The sequence below is a fragment of the Bombus huntii genome, chromosome 5 (genome assembly GCF_024542735.1).
Source record: "Bombus huntii isolate Logan2020A chromosome 5, iyBomHunt1.1, whole genome shotgun sequence".
NCBI classification, from domain to species: domain Eukaryota; kingdom Metazoa; phylum Arthropoda; class Insecta; order Hymenoptera; family Apidae; genus Bombus; species Bombus huntii.
In genome coordinates this window covers 13,766,920-13,784,367 of record NC_066242.1, presented here as the reverse complement: position 1 = coordinate 13,784,367, position 17,448 = coordinate 13,766,920, and the positions used below count along the sequence as shown (strand labels likewise).

General features: G+C 37.6%; 2 protein-coding genes across 3 annotated transcripts; one reads left to right on the top strand and one right to left on the bottom strand.

Annotated features, from left to right (window-relative positions):
* Positions 1 to 68: 68 nt before the first annotated feature.
* Positions 69 to 3,541, bottom strand: LOC126865838 (uncharacterized protein DDB_G0284459; the record flags this gene model as incomplete). The annotated part of the gene is made up of 2 exons (XM_050618733.1): positions 69 to 690; positions 1,447 to 3,541. Coding segments are annotated over 2 exons (2,439 nt in total), but the record flags the coding sequence as incomplete, so codon positions are not given.
* A 1,565-nt stretch (positions 3,542 to 5,106) lies between these two features.
* On the top strand, positions 5,107 to 15,345 carry LOC126866082 (organic solute transporter alpha-like protein). Of its 2 annotated transcripts, XR_007689770.1 has the most exons (7): positions 5,107 to 7,307; positions 9,198 to 9,393; positions 10,219 to 10,450; positions 10,659 to 10,815; positions 11,245 to 11,385; positions 11,717 to 13,254; positions 13,367 to 15,345. XR_007689770.1 is itself a non-coding variant. In XM_050619189.1 (6 exons), the coding sequence occupies exons 1-6, from the start codon at positions 7,217 to 7,219 to the stop codon at positions 11,914 to 11,916; spliced, it is 1,017 nt and encodes a 338-aa protein (XP_050475146.1). In that variant the 5' UTR covers positions 5,107 to 7,216; the 3' UTR covers positions 11,917 to 13,322. The 2 variants fall into 2 exon arrangements, 1 of the variants encoding a protein (XP_050475146.1); XM_050619189.1 differs by lacking the exon at positions 13,367 to 15,345 and having other exon boundaries at positions 11,717 to 13,322.
* The last annotated feature ends 2,103 nt before the right edge of the window (positions 15,346 to 17,448 follow it).

The window sequence follows — 17,448 nt, the reverse complement described above, 5'->3', positions numbered from 1 at the left end:
AAACGTTTTATTCAGTCAACATATTATAGTACAAACAACGTGCATAAATAACTACGTGTTGTAAAACCGTGTAACGTAACAATTATCCTTGATGTTTTATGAATATATAATCAATGCATCGTACACCAAATTGTTCCATTAAAAAACGTACTAACCATTTATAATTTGTTAAATCCCTTCATATCCCTTTCAACAATATATTACATTTTCCTACGTATGTACATATCGTTTAAACAAAATTAATCGTTACTTTGATTTTCAAACGCATCATCAAACTTGTTATTTTCAGAATGCGGCAAACAGCATATAATTCTAAACTACGAGTAACTTCTGCTACCGTTAATGTCTAAGGCACAGTAACTGATAAGAATCTCGTTCTGTCACCAACTTTTGGCGCAAACCTCACGTTGATCTTTTCCTTGTCCTCTTCACCGACTTCGAGAAACGAATTCCAATCCACCAGGAAATAGAGACCGCTCTTCCTTCTCGGAGGTAGAGCAGTGTCAGGTTCTTTGGTCGTACCACCGAAAGACTCCTCTAATGCCATCAGGTTCGAGCTGGCCGTGGTCGACACGGTGGTAGAAGAGGAAGAGGTCTCAAGTGATATCGATGTGGCCGATTTTGATTGATCAGAAGCTGCTGTCGCTGAATCTGTCGTCATGGAAGTGCTTAAGGTGGTATCTGCCGATTCTGTTGACAAGTTCCATCATGAATTCGGGTTTAAATTTCGTTCGACACTGTTCCGTTCGAAGTATGAGTTGTAAGACTGAGAAATGTTGAAGTTGAGTGACGTACTCTGAGAATTGGTAGGAAACCGCATGCATTCAGATTTCAATGATAATTTGCAACAATAACATTGTAGATAAGAATGAATATTATACAATGAGATAGGATATGATGTATCGTTAAGAGTAAATGTTCCGTTAATACATGGTAACACGTGTACAATGTACACAGAATTTCTCTGTAGCATTAGTCATGAAAAAGGAACATTAGCACTCTATGTACAGAGTATTTCTCACAATTAGCAAGAAAGATTAACAAGCGAATGGAAAGTGATAGACCTCAGACCAATCTGTAGTTTTCATAGATCTTTTCCCAGCTATTCCTTTTGTGGGAAAGATCGGCCTTTCTTCTGCGCGAGAAGAAGATTTAACATAGGCTCATCAACGTTGTTAGAACAGAAAAGGAAAGCAATTAAGAACGTAGTAAGAAATGTTTTGCTATATCTTTCGAGTAAGTGAAAGATGACAAAAAAATGCATGAATACGAGTCGAAAATTTTTGGTACAGAATTAGTAGGGATCAGATAGTCAACCAGACCCTCGTCTAATTATTTTGTTATACACGTTAATTAATAGATTTCGAAGTTTCGTTAATCCCTGAACGATTTTTTGAACCCAAAACTCCGTACCACCCAAAACGTATATCATAAATTTCTTAATACCAGTCGTAATGCTCGAAGGAGAGATAGTTTGTTCCGTGGTGGTAACAGTGCTTGCTTCTTTCTCCTCTTGGTTTTCTTGCTGCCTCTTCACTTCGTTTCTGACTTGTTCGTTGTAGTTCCTGATGATCTCTTCGAGTTTCAGCGGGTCTGGCCCGTCTTTTAGAATCTTCGTGGTCTGCAGCAAATCGTTCGCCACTTTTTTAACATTCTGAATGTTAGCCTTGCCCTCCTGCACCAATTTCACAGTATCCAGAAGCTCGTTGATCTTGTTTCTTTGTTCTTCGTTATCCACAGCCGCTTCGTGTGGTTTGAATACATGATACTTGGATGTCTCTGTCGATTCCATGTCTTCCATAGAATTTACCACAGTCTTGGCTAACTTTTGAGAATTAGAGATCAGGCCTATGTTCTCCAAAATCCCTCTCATGTTGTTCGGTACAGCTTCGATCACGGATGGAGCTTCCGTAGATGGTTTCATTGATTTCTGTCTTCGATTGTCATTGATGCCAAGTCCAAATTTAGCCAAGAACTCCTTCATCTCTTGATTCTTTACGCTGGAAGTAGGCAGAGGCTTGAAGTTTGTATACGAGTTTAGGTTAATTGTCGTCTTCTCTGTGGTGCTGGTCGTGGGTTGGGCCAAATTCGAAGTTTCAAGACCGAATTTTTTGAACAGCAATTGAACATCCGGAGTTAGATTTTCCACGCCTTTCTTGATCTCAGATCCTGGGCTTTCAAAAGCGTTTTGGTTGACAATCGATACTGCGTTATTTCCAGCAGAAGTCATACTGTGAATACTATTCAGATCTGGAACTTGTACTTTGCTCTCAAGAATATCCTTGTTCTTCTTATAAACATCTTCAACATTGCTGCTGTTACTTGGTCGTAAGCCAATCGAAGCTAGCAGATCCATCACCTCTGGTCTCATTGGCATGGTGGTTGTAGTAGTACTAGTAGTAGTTGTCGTTGTAGCGGCTTGACGAAACCCTGCAGAATTCAAGGAATACGTGGAACTATACTTCACTTTCGAAGACGTTTCGGTGGACATGGGTGTCACAAAAACGGTAGTTGGTTTTTCAGAACTCGACATCAAGTTTTCCGCAGTACTGGTATCTCTCATTAAGACTTCTGGTCTTGATGTCGAAGAAACAGTAAGATGATCTTCAGGCTGCACGTTAATAGTTGGAAGAAACGGTATTTTGTCGAGTTTGGAAGGTACAGTTGGTTTCATAATGGTACTCGGCGGTGCGTTGTAACGCCATTGACTAGATGTCAATATATTCTGATTCACTTTGGATCTTTCCAAGTCGATAGTAATTTCCTTAGAAGCTGGTTTCGTGGTAGGTTGGTGGGTAACGCTGGTGCTATAAACAATTTCTAATCCAGTGTCGTTGCTTCCACTATTTCTGTAAATTGGATATTGCCTCGTGGTCGTTTTCTCAGTAGTGAACGCGTTTTTCTGAAGATTCTCCAGGTTGAAAGTAAACCTGATAGGCGTGGAATCCAGTTTCAACGATTCCTTTAAAGGCACTTTCGTACGCACTTCTGAGTACGTGTCCCTGTGATTTTTATAATGATTCTTCATCGTAGTAGATTCTTTCGAAATGGTCTTATAGGAATTACGATTTACTATTAAATTCTCGGTAACTAATCTTTCGGAATTCTCTACGTTGTTATTCTCTTTTTTCGTTTTCCCTTCGTCAGACTCGTCTTTATCATTTTCTGATATTAGAAAATCAGGAATTATCTTCGTCATTGGTGGTTTCGTGTAAAGCTCCCTTAAGTTTCCAGGTGATTCGTTAGCACTGTAAGGGAGGACAACCATCAACGCCCTTTGATACAAATCCCTCGCTTTTTCAAATTTTTCTTTGTCTTCTAATTCGTACAAGTCCTGGGACGTGATGTTTTCCAGAATATTCACTATTTCTTGTCTAGTTAGCCTGGGCAGACTGGGGTCATCGCGAACCTGTCTTTCGACTTCCTCGATCGTACGGTTGATTGAGCTCTCGATCTCGAATCTTGACGGAAGTTCATTGTCCTGGCAGTGACCTAGACTGAAGAGGAGCAGCAAACAGAAAACCGCGAACTGCGCAAACAATTATTGCATCGATTAAAGTATCGTCGCTATCTTATTTATTATACAAAGAATTGCAAGATGAACTACGATTAAAATTTTGAATGCCAATTCCACGTTATTAACGCACTTTGTGGTTCGCAACTGCTTCTCGGAATAAATTTTACACGTAATCGCTGACTCGAAACGAATACAGAAATCTAGTTCATATTCGCGATCACTTGTATCATTCGTATTATTTAACAATTCCCTTGTTGAAAGTCAATTAATCAAAATTCTTTCTAAAACATTGTTAACATTTTTTCAATCTTCGTCGAGAATTACAATTCTGTTACAGGCCCATATAAATGATTCTTAATGAAATAGTTATCGAGTTTACGTAAGATGGATATTGCTCGCGCTTTTTTCCTTCGAACATCTAGAAACGATTGCAATCAGTTGAACTCAGCACCGTGTCTCTTTCATATTCATAAAACAGCTCTCGCAAAATATCCTTGACTTATTTAGCCGATCGAGAAAGTCCAATAACCTGGTTATGTTATGCAATGTAGTATAAAAATTGAACGATTCCTGAATCTGAGAAAAATTATATAGAATAGAAAAGAAAGGTACAATTTACATGATATCATAATCGTAATTTCCGGCAGCGCTTGTCATACCGCTGTGAGATGTAACAATTATCGAAAAAAAATTACTACTGTAATAGACGCTGTATTTTATAACATACCACCGCTGTTACTTATACTGTCACTAATTGTTATTGGAGGTGTTGAGCGGCCTGGAAACGTGATTTTGCTACATTCGTTCCTTTCGACTTCCAGAAAACTTTCTAGATAATTTTTTATGTGCTCGTTTCTTGAAATGACTATTATTTTCCGGCCGATTTCCGGCTAAACCGAGTTTAAACCCTCGCAAAAATGGTTCAAGTATTTAGACTTCCCTGCCATTTCGTCTTCGTGGATAAAATTTAATCGGAGGAGAAACCAGGAATAACTCGAAGTTTTAAAAAACTGTACTTACTGTATTTCCATTTCACAGCGTTATAAGTATTTCGTGTAATGGAAAAAGTATTATGTGGAGTGATTGTGTTAAGCAGTGAAATTAGACACGCTGGATGATTTACGATAATGATCTTCGAAGTCGAAAGTCACTTTCGTCTTCGATGACGTGACCCTTTTCACGCGTTAACACGAGCTTATTGATCTTGCGATTTTCACGTATGTCACTTCGAACAAACATTTATATAAAGAATATACCGTCGTTTTCCTTTACCATATCGAATCGCTTAAAATTTATAAACACTAACAAAGATATTTTCTAAGTGTCATCTATCTCATTTGGAATTAAATTCGAGCAATAGTAAAGTGAATGTCACGTATCACTCATTCAACTTTCAGTATTATTCCATTAATAAATTAGTAACGACATGCGAAAGTACCGTGACATACAATCGATATTTTTTTATGTAATCGAAATGAGTAATATGTTAGAATTGCCCAACGATTAAATTTAAATTTATTGATTTATTATTATCATTAGCGATATGATCATTTACTTAGATCAAGCTCGCGTAACCATGAAAGCGGGCTATTCATCAACAGCTATCAGAAAATTGTTACGAGGATCTTACTGATTCTTGTTACGATCATTAATAAATAATGTTAAATAAATATCCCATTCAAGTTCTACAGACACTTGGAAGTTTTGTACTATCAATGAATGATGGAAACTTCGATTTTTCACAGAAATTATTTTTTTGAAACAACAACACTAGAACCGCCGAGGAACTTACCATTACGGCAACCAATCGTCTTGGCACGCAGTTGACTACTGACTGAACGACTAAGGCCTACTTTCCAACTCTCTCTCTATCTCACCCGCTTATTTTGCTTCGACTGTCCTCCTGCACGCGACTTTGGTTCATCTATAGATCTGAACGTTGCAGGTGAACCCATCACTTGTTTTTTCCCTCCGCTTTTCGGCACCTTAAACAGTATCCGACAGTGATCGAACGATGCACACGCTTTCTTCTTGTCGCTGATATGAAATAGAAAGGCTGGCTTGATCTTTCATTTTCAAGGAGAAAGAAAGTACCGGGCAAGATCGGTAGTCATGTACAATTCGGGATGAATGAATATTTTGAATCGACCGTCGTGCGCTAGTTCGCGTAAAATGGTGAATCATAAGTTTGTGACCTTTGGTAGCTTGGGAAAAGTCTTCTATGGATTTGTTGGGTGAGAGTTGTCAAGCAAAATATGCTTTTAATCTACTTAAAATGATAAAAAAATTGATCGATTGAGTTTCTCCAGTAAATATATTGACATTAATAATATACAATTATAGACTAAAATTTAATTCGTAATTTAATTCGATTTGAATTGTGCTCGTATATGTAAGTATTTTGTCAGCTATCCCAGATACAAAAAGCTACATATAAACATACTAATTGTAAGTCCATATATACTTTGAAAAAAGATGCTATGTCGATAATATTGTTATACGACGTTACCGATTCAGTATAAAAAACAGATTATAACGTTAATGATTGGAATTAAGATTGAATTTAGCTATTGCATTATAACCATAGACGAGACGTAGAATAGTTATAATTTGATCACACAGAACTTAGTGAACGGTGATTCTACATACCACGAATGGTATATACGAAAAAATAGACGCACCGTTTATCGGTAGGTTACCATGGGAGAGCTTGTTTTAGAAAATATGCATATACCGTTTGCTATAAAGATAGTCGTCTGTGTAGAAATATGAAATATATATATTTACTATTTAACGTAAATTTATATTACTTCTGACAAATCAAACAACTCATGAATTTTCACATTTGTCAAATTAGTGACACTTCCTCATTACGACTTAATCCTGGCATCGATGTTTTTTTTATATATTTTCCTTTGTTCGTTAATTAAATTATATTTATTCATTTCAAAATATTATTACATACTAATATTTATAATAATTTTGTATATGCACGGTAATATTTTATAGTAACCTGTACATTCTAAAATATGTTATATGTATACATATTTATATTTATTTCAAATACACGTAATAATAGTTTTACATTCGTTTAATGTATATAGCTATCTCGTATCTCAAGGAAATCCAGAATGGACTCTTAACGCGCGGGATCCAATGTGATAATAGGTCTATTCTGTACCTGTGCCATGAGTATCCATGTATAATCTCAGCGGCTTTCACTTTCACCAAAATACGATATCTATCCATTGGTACATACATGCATATGATTTCAATTTTTCAAAATTATTTAATCCGAGGTCTGGGCTCTTAATTTTTACATAATCTTTGGAAAGTGAGGAAAGAAGTAACAGAAAATAAAAGGGAAAAGAGAAATATAAAATAATCGTACCAAGGTGTGGTCGATGATAAGAAAGATAGATAACAAATATCGACAAAATATTGCTAAGCACAACATTATTGATTTTTCTGTCCATTCGTTGTAACAAATACGATCCAATAGAGGTAAAAGTGGGGAACTCACTCTCACTGCTCGCCAGTTAATGCGGCTTCGTCACTCTTGCCGTTTTCAAAACTCTACGACCATCGCGTCAGTTCGCCTCTCCCGTTGACGAGTTTTACAAGTGGAAGTCCCTCGAAGAAAAAAGGATCGAAAGTGTGAGCTGAAACTGCGTTACAAACGGCCCCCGCATTTCCAAAATGGAGATTGAATTCAACAATTTGGACAATTCCTTCAGGAACCTGAGCTGCGATCACAATTACGTGCCCTCTGCGATAGAGAACATAGAAAGTAAGTTTTTTCCCGTAAAGGTCGATCTTCTATCAATTACATAATTTTTTCTTCGTTCTAGACTGGTTGATGTTATTTAAATGTCAGTGACATTTTTCTATGTATCGATAACTATGTAATTCGCCTGACTGCTGTTCGACGTTAATTTTATATCATTAATGTCGACGATATAGACTTCCTGACATGTGAAAGTTTAAAGGAGAAACTAAAACTGAAATTTTAATTTTAAATTGCAACATTATTTTTCTGTATTTTAATATGATTTTATTGATGGAGAGAGATTACGACGATTTAGCTGAGTAGTATGGCTGCATTATGGTTGTTAGCATCGTTAAAGAGTAAACCACGAAATATTCTGAAACAGTACGCAAATAAATAATAATTATAGTGTTTCAAACAATGCTTCGTGTCAAACACGAGCACGTTTATGTAACAATTTTCATGAAAATAATTTTCTCTTTGTTAAATCCTGGAAAATGCCTGAATTTGTCTTTAGTCTTAGCATACAACATTTTATCGATTACTTCCAATAATTATACATATTGCAACGCTTTATTCAACCGAATTGACGTCGAACCTTTCACGTGCTCTGATCTACGGAGCATGCGCGGAAGCGAATGCGTCGGTGAAAGTTTTCCACGAGGATTGTAATATATGTTAGGTTAAATATGTTAGTACACGGTAAACTAGGGAAACTTCCTTCTAAATGATTATTATGTATGACCTGAGTACTAACGAAGAATACTAACGAGGGTACAGATATCTTCATAGGAACAATTCATAGGACATAAATTTCAGTTTAGAAAAAGTTCATCGAAATGAAGATATCCAAATAATAAATTACACAACGCAAATTAATAATGTACACACTTTCTGGAAATTACATATTTGACCAAACCAGTGAATGGTATTAACTTTCGCTAATATGAAAATAAAATCTATCGTTGATATAAAATAAACGAATAAAATTATTTCTTTCTCAATTCATGCAGTATGAATAAGAAAATGTCATTCGCACAAATTAGAACTGTAAGTGCGTCACGTTATCTGGAATTAAATATTTTTTGTTGAATCTTGTCCTCAAATCAAGCTGGGAGTCGCGAGGCAATCTCCTTTTGTAATTGCGATACACTGCAGAGATGTAGCACTGCATCGTATGTAGAAATTTGTAACACAGTACGATTCTATATTACACTTAAAGATTGCGTAACGAGTATCCTTAAACCTACTATATTTTCTAACGTATATTTCTTATATAAAAAACCATTTTTCCTGTTTGAGAAATCACGTCCGAGAAATCATAGAAGAAAATCGTATTCCAATTTCCGAATGATAATATATTGTACACTTTACTGCGTAACGTCTCTGTAACAGCCAGTTTCTTAATCTTTATGATGCAAGAAATTCTTAAAGAAACATAAAGCTACCATCTGATATCTAACCATTTGAGTGGGAGATATTGATTGACCACGTTCTATGAGTCCATGAACTTTTTTATCTTATGTTTTTCTAACACGTCTAGCAAATCGCGTAAAAATTGCACTATCAGATACTGCGAAAATAGAACCTAGTATTTGTAATCCGTATCCTATTCCAGGTCAATCATCCCTGTTTATTATCTAAGTTTTATAAGCTATTATCGTTTCCATTGTGATATAGCTCATGTATTGTGCTAATCGATATCAACTGCAATGGACAAATATGTGTAATCGTTATTATTATCATAATACAAATAATCATCTTGAATTTCTTCTAGACGTAGAAAATTCTATTAATATTTTCGCAATTCTTCGTTTATCTGAGCAAAATTTGCTGAATCTAATGGCTAATCAAAAGCATTGTGTATTAATTTTTTATGTCATATTCTATACCTATTTTTTCCTTTTTTAGGTTTAAATGTGTTTGGTATAGGTTTATTGAGCTTTGGTACCATACTCTCTACTTTGACGCTATACTTCGCCATGGATGCTTTCCACAATATTTTCTACCAAAAGGAAACAAGATCCTACAAAACGAACAGTATCATGATCCTCTCAGTGTATCCTATAGCAAGTGTCTGTAGTCTTACAGCTCTTGGAATGCCAAGGTAAACGAGTTGATTTCCCATTACACTTCTGTCCATTGAAAAATATTTAAAAAATAGATAGATTTTTAAAAATATAAAAACATCTTGTACTTAAGGTATCACTTAAGGCTTTGGTATAGTAATGTACGTGTATTGAAAATCGTTTTATAAGCCGAATGAAGATGATTCTTCGCACTATAAAACTATAAAATGACAATTTTTTATATCGATTTTTAAAAAACTACCAAATTTGACTTTCTCGAAGACGAAATAAATTTCCTATCAAAAATAGTTAAAAAAAAACTTGAAAAGTGATAACATAACGTAACATAAAATAGGCTAATTTTAGCTGAGATCCACAATAAGATAAATCGGAACGTCCAATTAAGATAAATTTAAGATAAATCAGAAAAGAAAAAGGTGAAGACGCGATCGAATTTCGCACAAGAGACGGAACAAACGGGTAGTTCTTTCTTTTAACGACCATAAAATAAAAGAGCAGTTCCGAGTCCCAGCTAATGATCTCGATTTTCCGAGATAATCCCTGCATTGATGGCCGTGTCACACCTGCGCTGTCGATGTCTAAAATTTGATGGGTCCTCTCGATAATGCAAACGAGGCTAGGACACCGACACGAAAATTCCATCATCAGGAATGTCCATTGATATTTTCAACGTGTTTCGAACGCATTTATCACTTCGTTAGGGAAAATCTAAATTTTCAATTCGAGCGTGCTCCGATACAGAACAAACTGTACTCTGCATTCGTGCATACAAATAATATTTGAAATTATACGCAAACTATTCTATATTCCGATAATGCCAACAATATTTTAATTATTTCTAGGACTCAGTTGCTATCGGAAGCTGTAACTCAAATCTTTTTAACGATAGCCCTGTATCGACTGTATCTGTTACTGGTCTACATAGGACGTAAAAAGGTCACAAAGACACCACCATTAATATTACGAGTTGGTCCCTGTTGCTGCTGGCCCTGTCTGCCCTTTCCAAATCTTGAGATGACCGACGCTAATTTGTCCTGGCTCCGACTACTAGTCCTGCAACTTCCTATTATTCAGGTTATTTCTTCTTTTCCGCCTTGACTTTTTACGCTTGTGCTCGGAACCGTTCTCGTCTCGTAAAAAGTATTTGCCTTAGCTCGTCAAATGTCCATTTCTTAGTATTCACGAAGGTTTGCGATTAGCATTCGTTTTTTTAAACATCAATTAGATCATTCCGAAGAAGTGTACCAGTGTATTAACCAAAGTTTGTGTCTATTGGTTCCAGGGAATGATTTATTGCATATCTCTCTTTATGTCGATCGAAGAGCCTACTCTCGCAACGCAATATGGGATTTATCTCCAGCCATTCACAGTGATCAGCATATTTCTGGGAATATACGGACTGACTGTTACCATGAAGAGTCTGCAGGAAGTCGCTCCAGGTAAAAATTGTGCATACTTAATTGAGAGGACGGCTCTCCAAGCATAATCTTTCCCTGCTATCTCTCTCCAGTGAGTGAAATTATACAGAAGGACGATTATAAAACAATTTTTAGCCATTTCTTCGAATCATATCCTTAACTTCGTGTCCCTTTGAAAAAAAGCACTCCACAATTTTTAAACTCGATTTTATAAGTTGAAGTTACATTTTATAAATTGTCGGCCGTTGTGAGAAAAAACGTTAGCCTCGGTGGATACGATAATAGAACCAAAACGATTCCCTTCTTTCAAGGTTAGCAATTATCGCGTGAAAGACCACACAAGTAACTTGCGAGAAAAAGCAATTTCCAAGTTCTTGGAAAGTCCCATTGTCCCCTGCTGTCGTAGTGTTGATAGATATACTCGTTTTTAACTTGCTGCTGATTTCATAGAGGCGAAACTACACCGCAAGACCACAGTATCCCAGATGGTTCTGCTATTTTCAAAGCTACAAGCGTTCATCGTGAAGAGCTTACCGCAAACAGGCCTATTTCCTTGCAATCCACCAATTACGCCACAAATTTACGCCAATGGTAATCCTTTTTTGTATTCTTCGTCTGAAAAAAACCGACAATAACAAATACGCGTACAGTTTTTTAATTTTTTATTAAATCGTTTAAAAAAATCACCGCGAAACTAAAAACACGAGGTACTCGCGTACAAGTTGGACACTGTACGTGTAACATTCGAATTCTAAGAACGCAATCTTGAATATGAATTCAAATTTCCTCGACGGCGAGCAACAGCGCAACTGGTCTGAGAACACATGGAGCACGATGAAAGAACACGAGGCTCCCATAACATTTCCATACGTGAGACCAGATAAAGAAACGAGAACTGTTACTTTCTTCTGTCCGATTTCAGTTACCTACAATGCCTTGATGCTAATCGAGATGCTGTTGCTCTGCTACGCGGCAAGGTACGTTTATTACGTCGATCTGGAAAGGGAAGAAGAAACGACGGCGGTTGAGGCGACAGATCGGTCCAAAGACAAGAGCATGGAACAAGCGAACTCGACGAATAATAACGAGGCCAACAGGCAGCCATCAGCGTTGACTGCGTGAGATTTCCTTCTCGATATCAGCGACTTTACGAATTTCGTCTGTGTCATTTTTACCTACAAACTGATATTTCGTTGTTTGTATTTGCTCAGCCATTTGTTCATTAATTTCGATTGCTTACTCATGCCACGGATATATTTGATAATTAGATTCTATTTGAAACAAATCGTGATAAAATATTAGTATATATTGTTCCGAATCTGAAAGTATAATTAGGATTTATGTAACGTGCGAATGAGATTAGATTTACAATGATGATAGTACCTGCGTGAATAAGTGACTTGTTACAAAAGATACTGATTAGTAAATAGCGTAAGATTCTTTTTTACCTATAAACATCAATTATCCTAGAAGAGTTATCAAACTGCGTACTCCATTTATTGGTAATTGATATAGCGAGTAATAGGAGCATAGGTATTCGACTATTTAGATTTGTTTATGGGCGCTTAAATTCGATTGCGCAAAATGTATGACGTGTAATAACCGCGTTCACGAAGAAATAGTATAATTTTCAAAGAGAAAGTTGGTCCGGGCTAGTAATCCATCTTACACAACGGCACTTTTGCAAGTTGTATCGCAAATACTTGACGTTTCGAGAGTCATCTACGTTAGGAATCTTAGGAACCGTATCAGTAAAGAAATAATACGTTGTAAAAAAACGGAGAAAAATTCATGATCAAGTTACCAGAAGCAGAGTCTCGAATCTTGTCCAAAATAGAAGGAACGTCTTGAGCCGTGTTGCGATTTCTTCATCGCAGCGCCTTCTTAACGAGGCCTACCGCAGTCTCTACACACACGTATCGATGTCTCTACCGCGGAAGAAACAGGAGCTGTCGGCCAAAATATGAGATCAACCATACGTCGCCGTGTGCGTGAATTCAACAACCGTCGCTATGCATTATCACGTCCTACGGACGGCTGACAGATCTCAGGGGATGCTCGACCAAATGACTTGCAGCCTGCACTCACTTACGAAACGAGGTTGAAGGGTACTCGAGCGCTTTCTGGAGAGAGAAGAAGCACTTCGATGTTCTAACGCGATATTCTCCAAGAAAGAAATCGTTTAAGAAAATGTGTGTCGCTCCATTGAAACGAGACGCTAAAAGAACTTTCTGTGATACATAATTATCGTCATGTGGGTAGTCAGCTTAAAATAAGTGGTCAGAGCCTATACTTTTTAGTTTTAAAGCTATGTATTCAAAGAATTCGAATACAGGTTTTTTATTAGCCCGATGAAAGACAAGCAATCGTTGCACCCCTGCTGACAAACTCCTCTTCTATGAGAGACGAAACGTAACGTCTTCTAGACCCAGACGTTATATCAAAGAATCAATTTTCAGAGTAAGTAGATGCTCTTTCCTATAGCCGAACAAAGGCTAACCTTTTTCGAAGTTTCATTTTCACTTCAATACGTTCCTCTTGATCCTGTTTATAAATAATTTATTGTTCGTAGAGTGGACTACGTAGAATATTGACACACGTGCAGCTGCATGAAATTCCTTCTAAAGAAGCAAAGGACTACGGTAGCTGGAGAGATAGAACCATGTTAAGTAAAAAAATCAACATTAAGAACTCCGGGTCACGCATGATGGGACTTCCTATTCAGAACGTGCATGCTGCCAATGCTTCTCTATTATATATTCTAGAAAAGTATGTTTTATCGTAGCTCTCGAATTGGAAAATGTATCGCTAATTGAATGCATTTGGTTCTATTTTGTGCTAGTTCGTTTACTTTTTAACTTATTTTGTTTATATTTTAGATTTGTGTAATTTACATAACATTTCGTAATTTTTCCAAAATATGGAATAATTTCGAAACACTATTGAAATAAAGAGACAATATACGAAATACAGGCGATTACAATGTCAGAATAACTGCACAAAATGCATAAGTTTACTTTTTCAGAGATGAGAAAATACGACTCTTCGGATTTGTATCCAATTGCTCAAGGCGACTGAGTGGTTTTGAATTCCTCATGGTTGAACTTTGCTCTCCTCTTACAAACAGGAAATAGGCTCGTGAAACCTCTTGTACGAAGATTTATCTATCAAGAAATTAAATATTGAAACAAGATATCGTAATACGCGTAATGTTTGGACAATTCTTAAACCTTGGGGAAGAAAGCGCGTTCAACATACACAGTTCCAGACAATTTTCTTCAAATTATTGGAACAAAAGAAAAGGGAGACTACATCTATCGGAGTTATGGACTTAAGACGGAGAGAAACTAGCAGGACGAGAGTGGCGAAACAAAGTTCGAAATTCGAAGACATCCTCGAGTCCCAAAGATCTCTCGAAAGAGACGATGTCAGGAAGAATTATCGCCGGCGTGCATCAGGAAGTGTCCCATTACATTCGAAGCGGCACGGCGATTTTTCTCGTTCTACGTTTTCACCACGGACGATCGATTGTCACCAGGGTGGCGGGTCGGCTTTTCGTACTACCAACAGAAATGTAAAAGGGCCGAATATTAATATTCCGATAACGTGTCTGGACGTATCAGCCGCCTTTGTTTCGTTCCTACTCTCTTCCTTCGCTTCTCCGGCAGAAGATGAACATCCTCGAGATAAGAAATTCCACGAAGACTTCCCTTCCACTTTATTATTCCTCGTCGCGCTCATAGGTTTTGCCGCGACTGCTTTTACCTGGCTTTGCAACTATTATTATAGGACGTGGCAAGTTTCACGATGCACCACGTACAAAGTGAAACAAGCCGCGTTTCGCTCGGTGAATCGTTACAGAGCAAGACCCTCTTGGAATTCATGATTTCGAAAGAACCGTTCCTTCACAGATAGGCTGATGAAAGAAGGAAATTCTTGGAAAGATATCTAGGCAAAGCTTCAATCTTCTTACATGCTTTTCACTAAGGTTCAAACGTGCATTTGGTTTAATCAAGATCATAAACGATACACAAGATCTTTCTGCTGAAATACATTTCAGAGATTACGAACGTTCAATTAGGGTTAACTTTATTTAAAACGACTAGTCTCGAGCTGGTGGTTCTGACGCCCCATTGATCCTCTTTTGGTCGTTTGAAGCTTAGCGTAAACTTCAAATCAGTCTTTAAAATCTACACTCGTTCACGGGATCAGGAACGAGAACGAAATCAACTAATGGCAGGACGGAATCATTAAAATTAGTTAGAACGGAAATTTAATCGCGATTATCAACCACAAATCGCCTTCTTGCCAGACGGTCAGACCATAGAGCAAGCGAACATCTTAAACGAGTTCGTGAGCATGAAGGGACGTGACACACCGCTCCGAAAGTATATTGCGTGCCCCCTCATTTTTTGACCGATTTGAGGGTCTACTGCCTACCTGCAACCTGGCCCATCGAGCCTACAAAATGTTTTCTATCCCTTTCTACCCCCTCCCCCCGTCTGTCCTCTCCCTTCGCCACATTTATCTGCCTGGTCTCTCCTTTTTTCCTTTTCCTTTCATCGCAGACCTTTTTCCTCGGAACCATAATCATGATCGAGCCTCGAACGTGTAATAGATTTAACCGTTTCTTTCGGGTCTCGTGGTTCGTAAGTTCGGTTTAAGGGTTGAAAGAAATCCCTTTGACTTGCATGCATCTTCGATCGTGTGAATTATTAGCTTCGTTTTTTAAAGTAAAAGTTACTCTTCAGGATTTTCTCGTAAGGTGGTTTATTCGTGTGATCGACGATCTGTTATTTCACTACTCAAATTACGATCTTTCGTATCGGTTTATATAATTAAGAAACCGAAAATGTTTTTAGTCGTCGTGATGTTAATTAAAGATTCTTAAAGATCCTAATAAAAACTCTTGATGAACCCTAAAGAATAATAATGAGATAGTAGAATTATATGTTTTGTAGCATAAGAAAAACGGTCGAATTACATTTAAGTAGGGGACATCAAGGAGAGATTGAGAATCGTAGCGCCGTGATTCCGAAATTGTTGATTGGTAATCTTCGGTGAAACTAATTAAGGCGGCCGAGCTGGATCCACCGTCCAAATTGTTTTCTATGCCGGCTTCCCCTCTGTCTCGACTAGATAGCCTTGGGGATCTTTTTTAGCCGTAGAACGGCTAATGAAAAAAAACGACGCGACAAGATATTTTGCGACCTAATGAGCTGGCATAGCGACTCTTAACGTAATTATCTTTATGATTTATAATAAACGTGCACTCGTTAGTCGGATATTTCTCTCTGCGGCGCAATTTATGGATTCTTAAGAATTTTACTAGCCGCTCGTGACCACGCGAAACTGAAGCGTGTTCTGGAAATAACGGTGATTTAATTGCCGAGTTTTACGAATAATGTAGCTTCTAATGCACAGACTTCTTTTGAAGAAATCAAAATAAACTTCCACGGAGATCGAGATCTATTGTTCGTCTCTAAGTCGAATTTGTTGCGAAGTTTCTCCGATTCTCGGTAGGGAATTCCGACAAATTCGGCAGGTCTAATTTTATACACGCTGGTATAACAATGCGGCATTGTTTGCCAAGGGTGTAAAAGCCATTCGGAAGAAACTTAAAAATCATCACACAGAAGAAGACTGTTTATTTTCTTTTCTTTATCTTGCCGACTTAGTGCCCGGCAGACCCTAAGATTCTCACAAATGCTTGCAATAAGAAGGTGTTCCTTCGGAAGGCGAACCACAGCTTCTACTCAGAAAATCGCCGAAAATGTTACGTCTCCTTCAACTGTGATCACTTTAATGGCCCATAATCGCTACTTTCAGAGTATCAAAAAATTGTCGCATGCCGCCTCTTCGACGAAGAGCTCAGCCATCGTTCAGAACAGCCACTCGAGCGAAAGAGCCAGGATAAATTTTTTCTTCTTGCTGAAAGAATCGGTTGTAGAAAATTCGGCGTGGCGCGCAATAAGAATTTCCAGATCCTCGAGAAGGACGCGTGGCCATCTGTGGTGTGCGCGCGCGAGAAATCGGAAAACGCTTTTCGAGATCGTCGACATATGGCACGCGGGCCAAACTTATCTTACGGAAAAAACATGCGGAGGTGCAGCCTCCGTCGCCTGCCGAAAATGTTGCGGAGGTGGAGACGAACGAGGCGGTTGCCTCTCAGTTCCGATCCAGCGATGGATTCGACCGGCTTTCAAACGAAAATTAAGGTTCTTCTTGGGGTTAGAGAGTACCTGGACCGATTTGATGCGGATACGGTTTAGAAAAATTGTAACAGATGGTAACCTCGTTTACCTCGAGTACAACGCTGTTCGACTATTCATAAGTTAGAATTGCTAATACGTAATTTATGCTGAAACGTAATAATTAAATTGCGACTGCTTATGTGAATTTATATTTTTGAATGAATACACCAATAGGAATGAAATTTATACAGAAATTTATTTTGTCTATCAAATGTCGTACTACGTTTTGGGTATTTTATGTGTCTAAATATTGTGTATATTTTGTGCATTTTCCACGTCGTTAAATTTCCTATAATTATATAAACATCCGCAATCTAGTAAGAATTATTTGATAGAAACCACTCATTTTTTAATGTATTTTCTCACGAACAAAGTTTGAACGCTAGGATTTTCAAGTTCC

Bases quoted from the DNA above. Each gene is read 5' to 3' on its own strand.
- LOC126866082 (XM_050619189.1), top strand. From the start codon at position 7,217: ATGGAGATTGAATTCAACAATTTGGACAATTCCTTCAGGAACCTGAGC. The intron at 9,394-10,218 runs GTAAACGAGTTG...AATTATTTCTAG, and splicing joins ACAGCTCTTGGAATGCCAAG to GACTCAGTTGCTATCGGAAG. The intron at 10,816-11,244 runs GTAAAAATTGTG...CTGATTTCATAG, and splicing joins TCTGCAGGAAGTCGCTCCAG to AGGCGAAACTACACCGCAAG.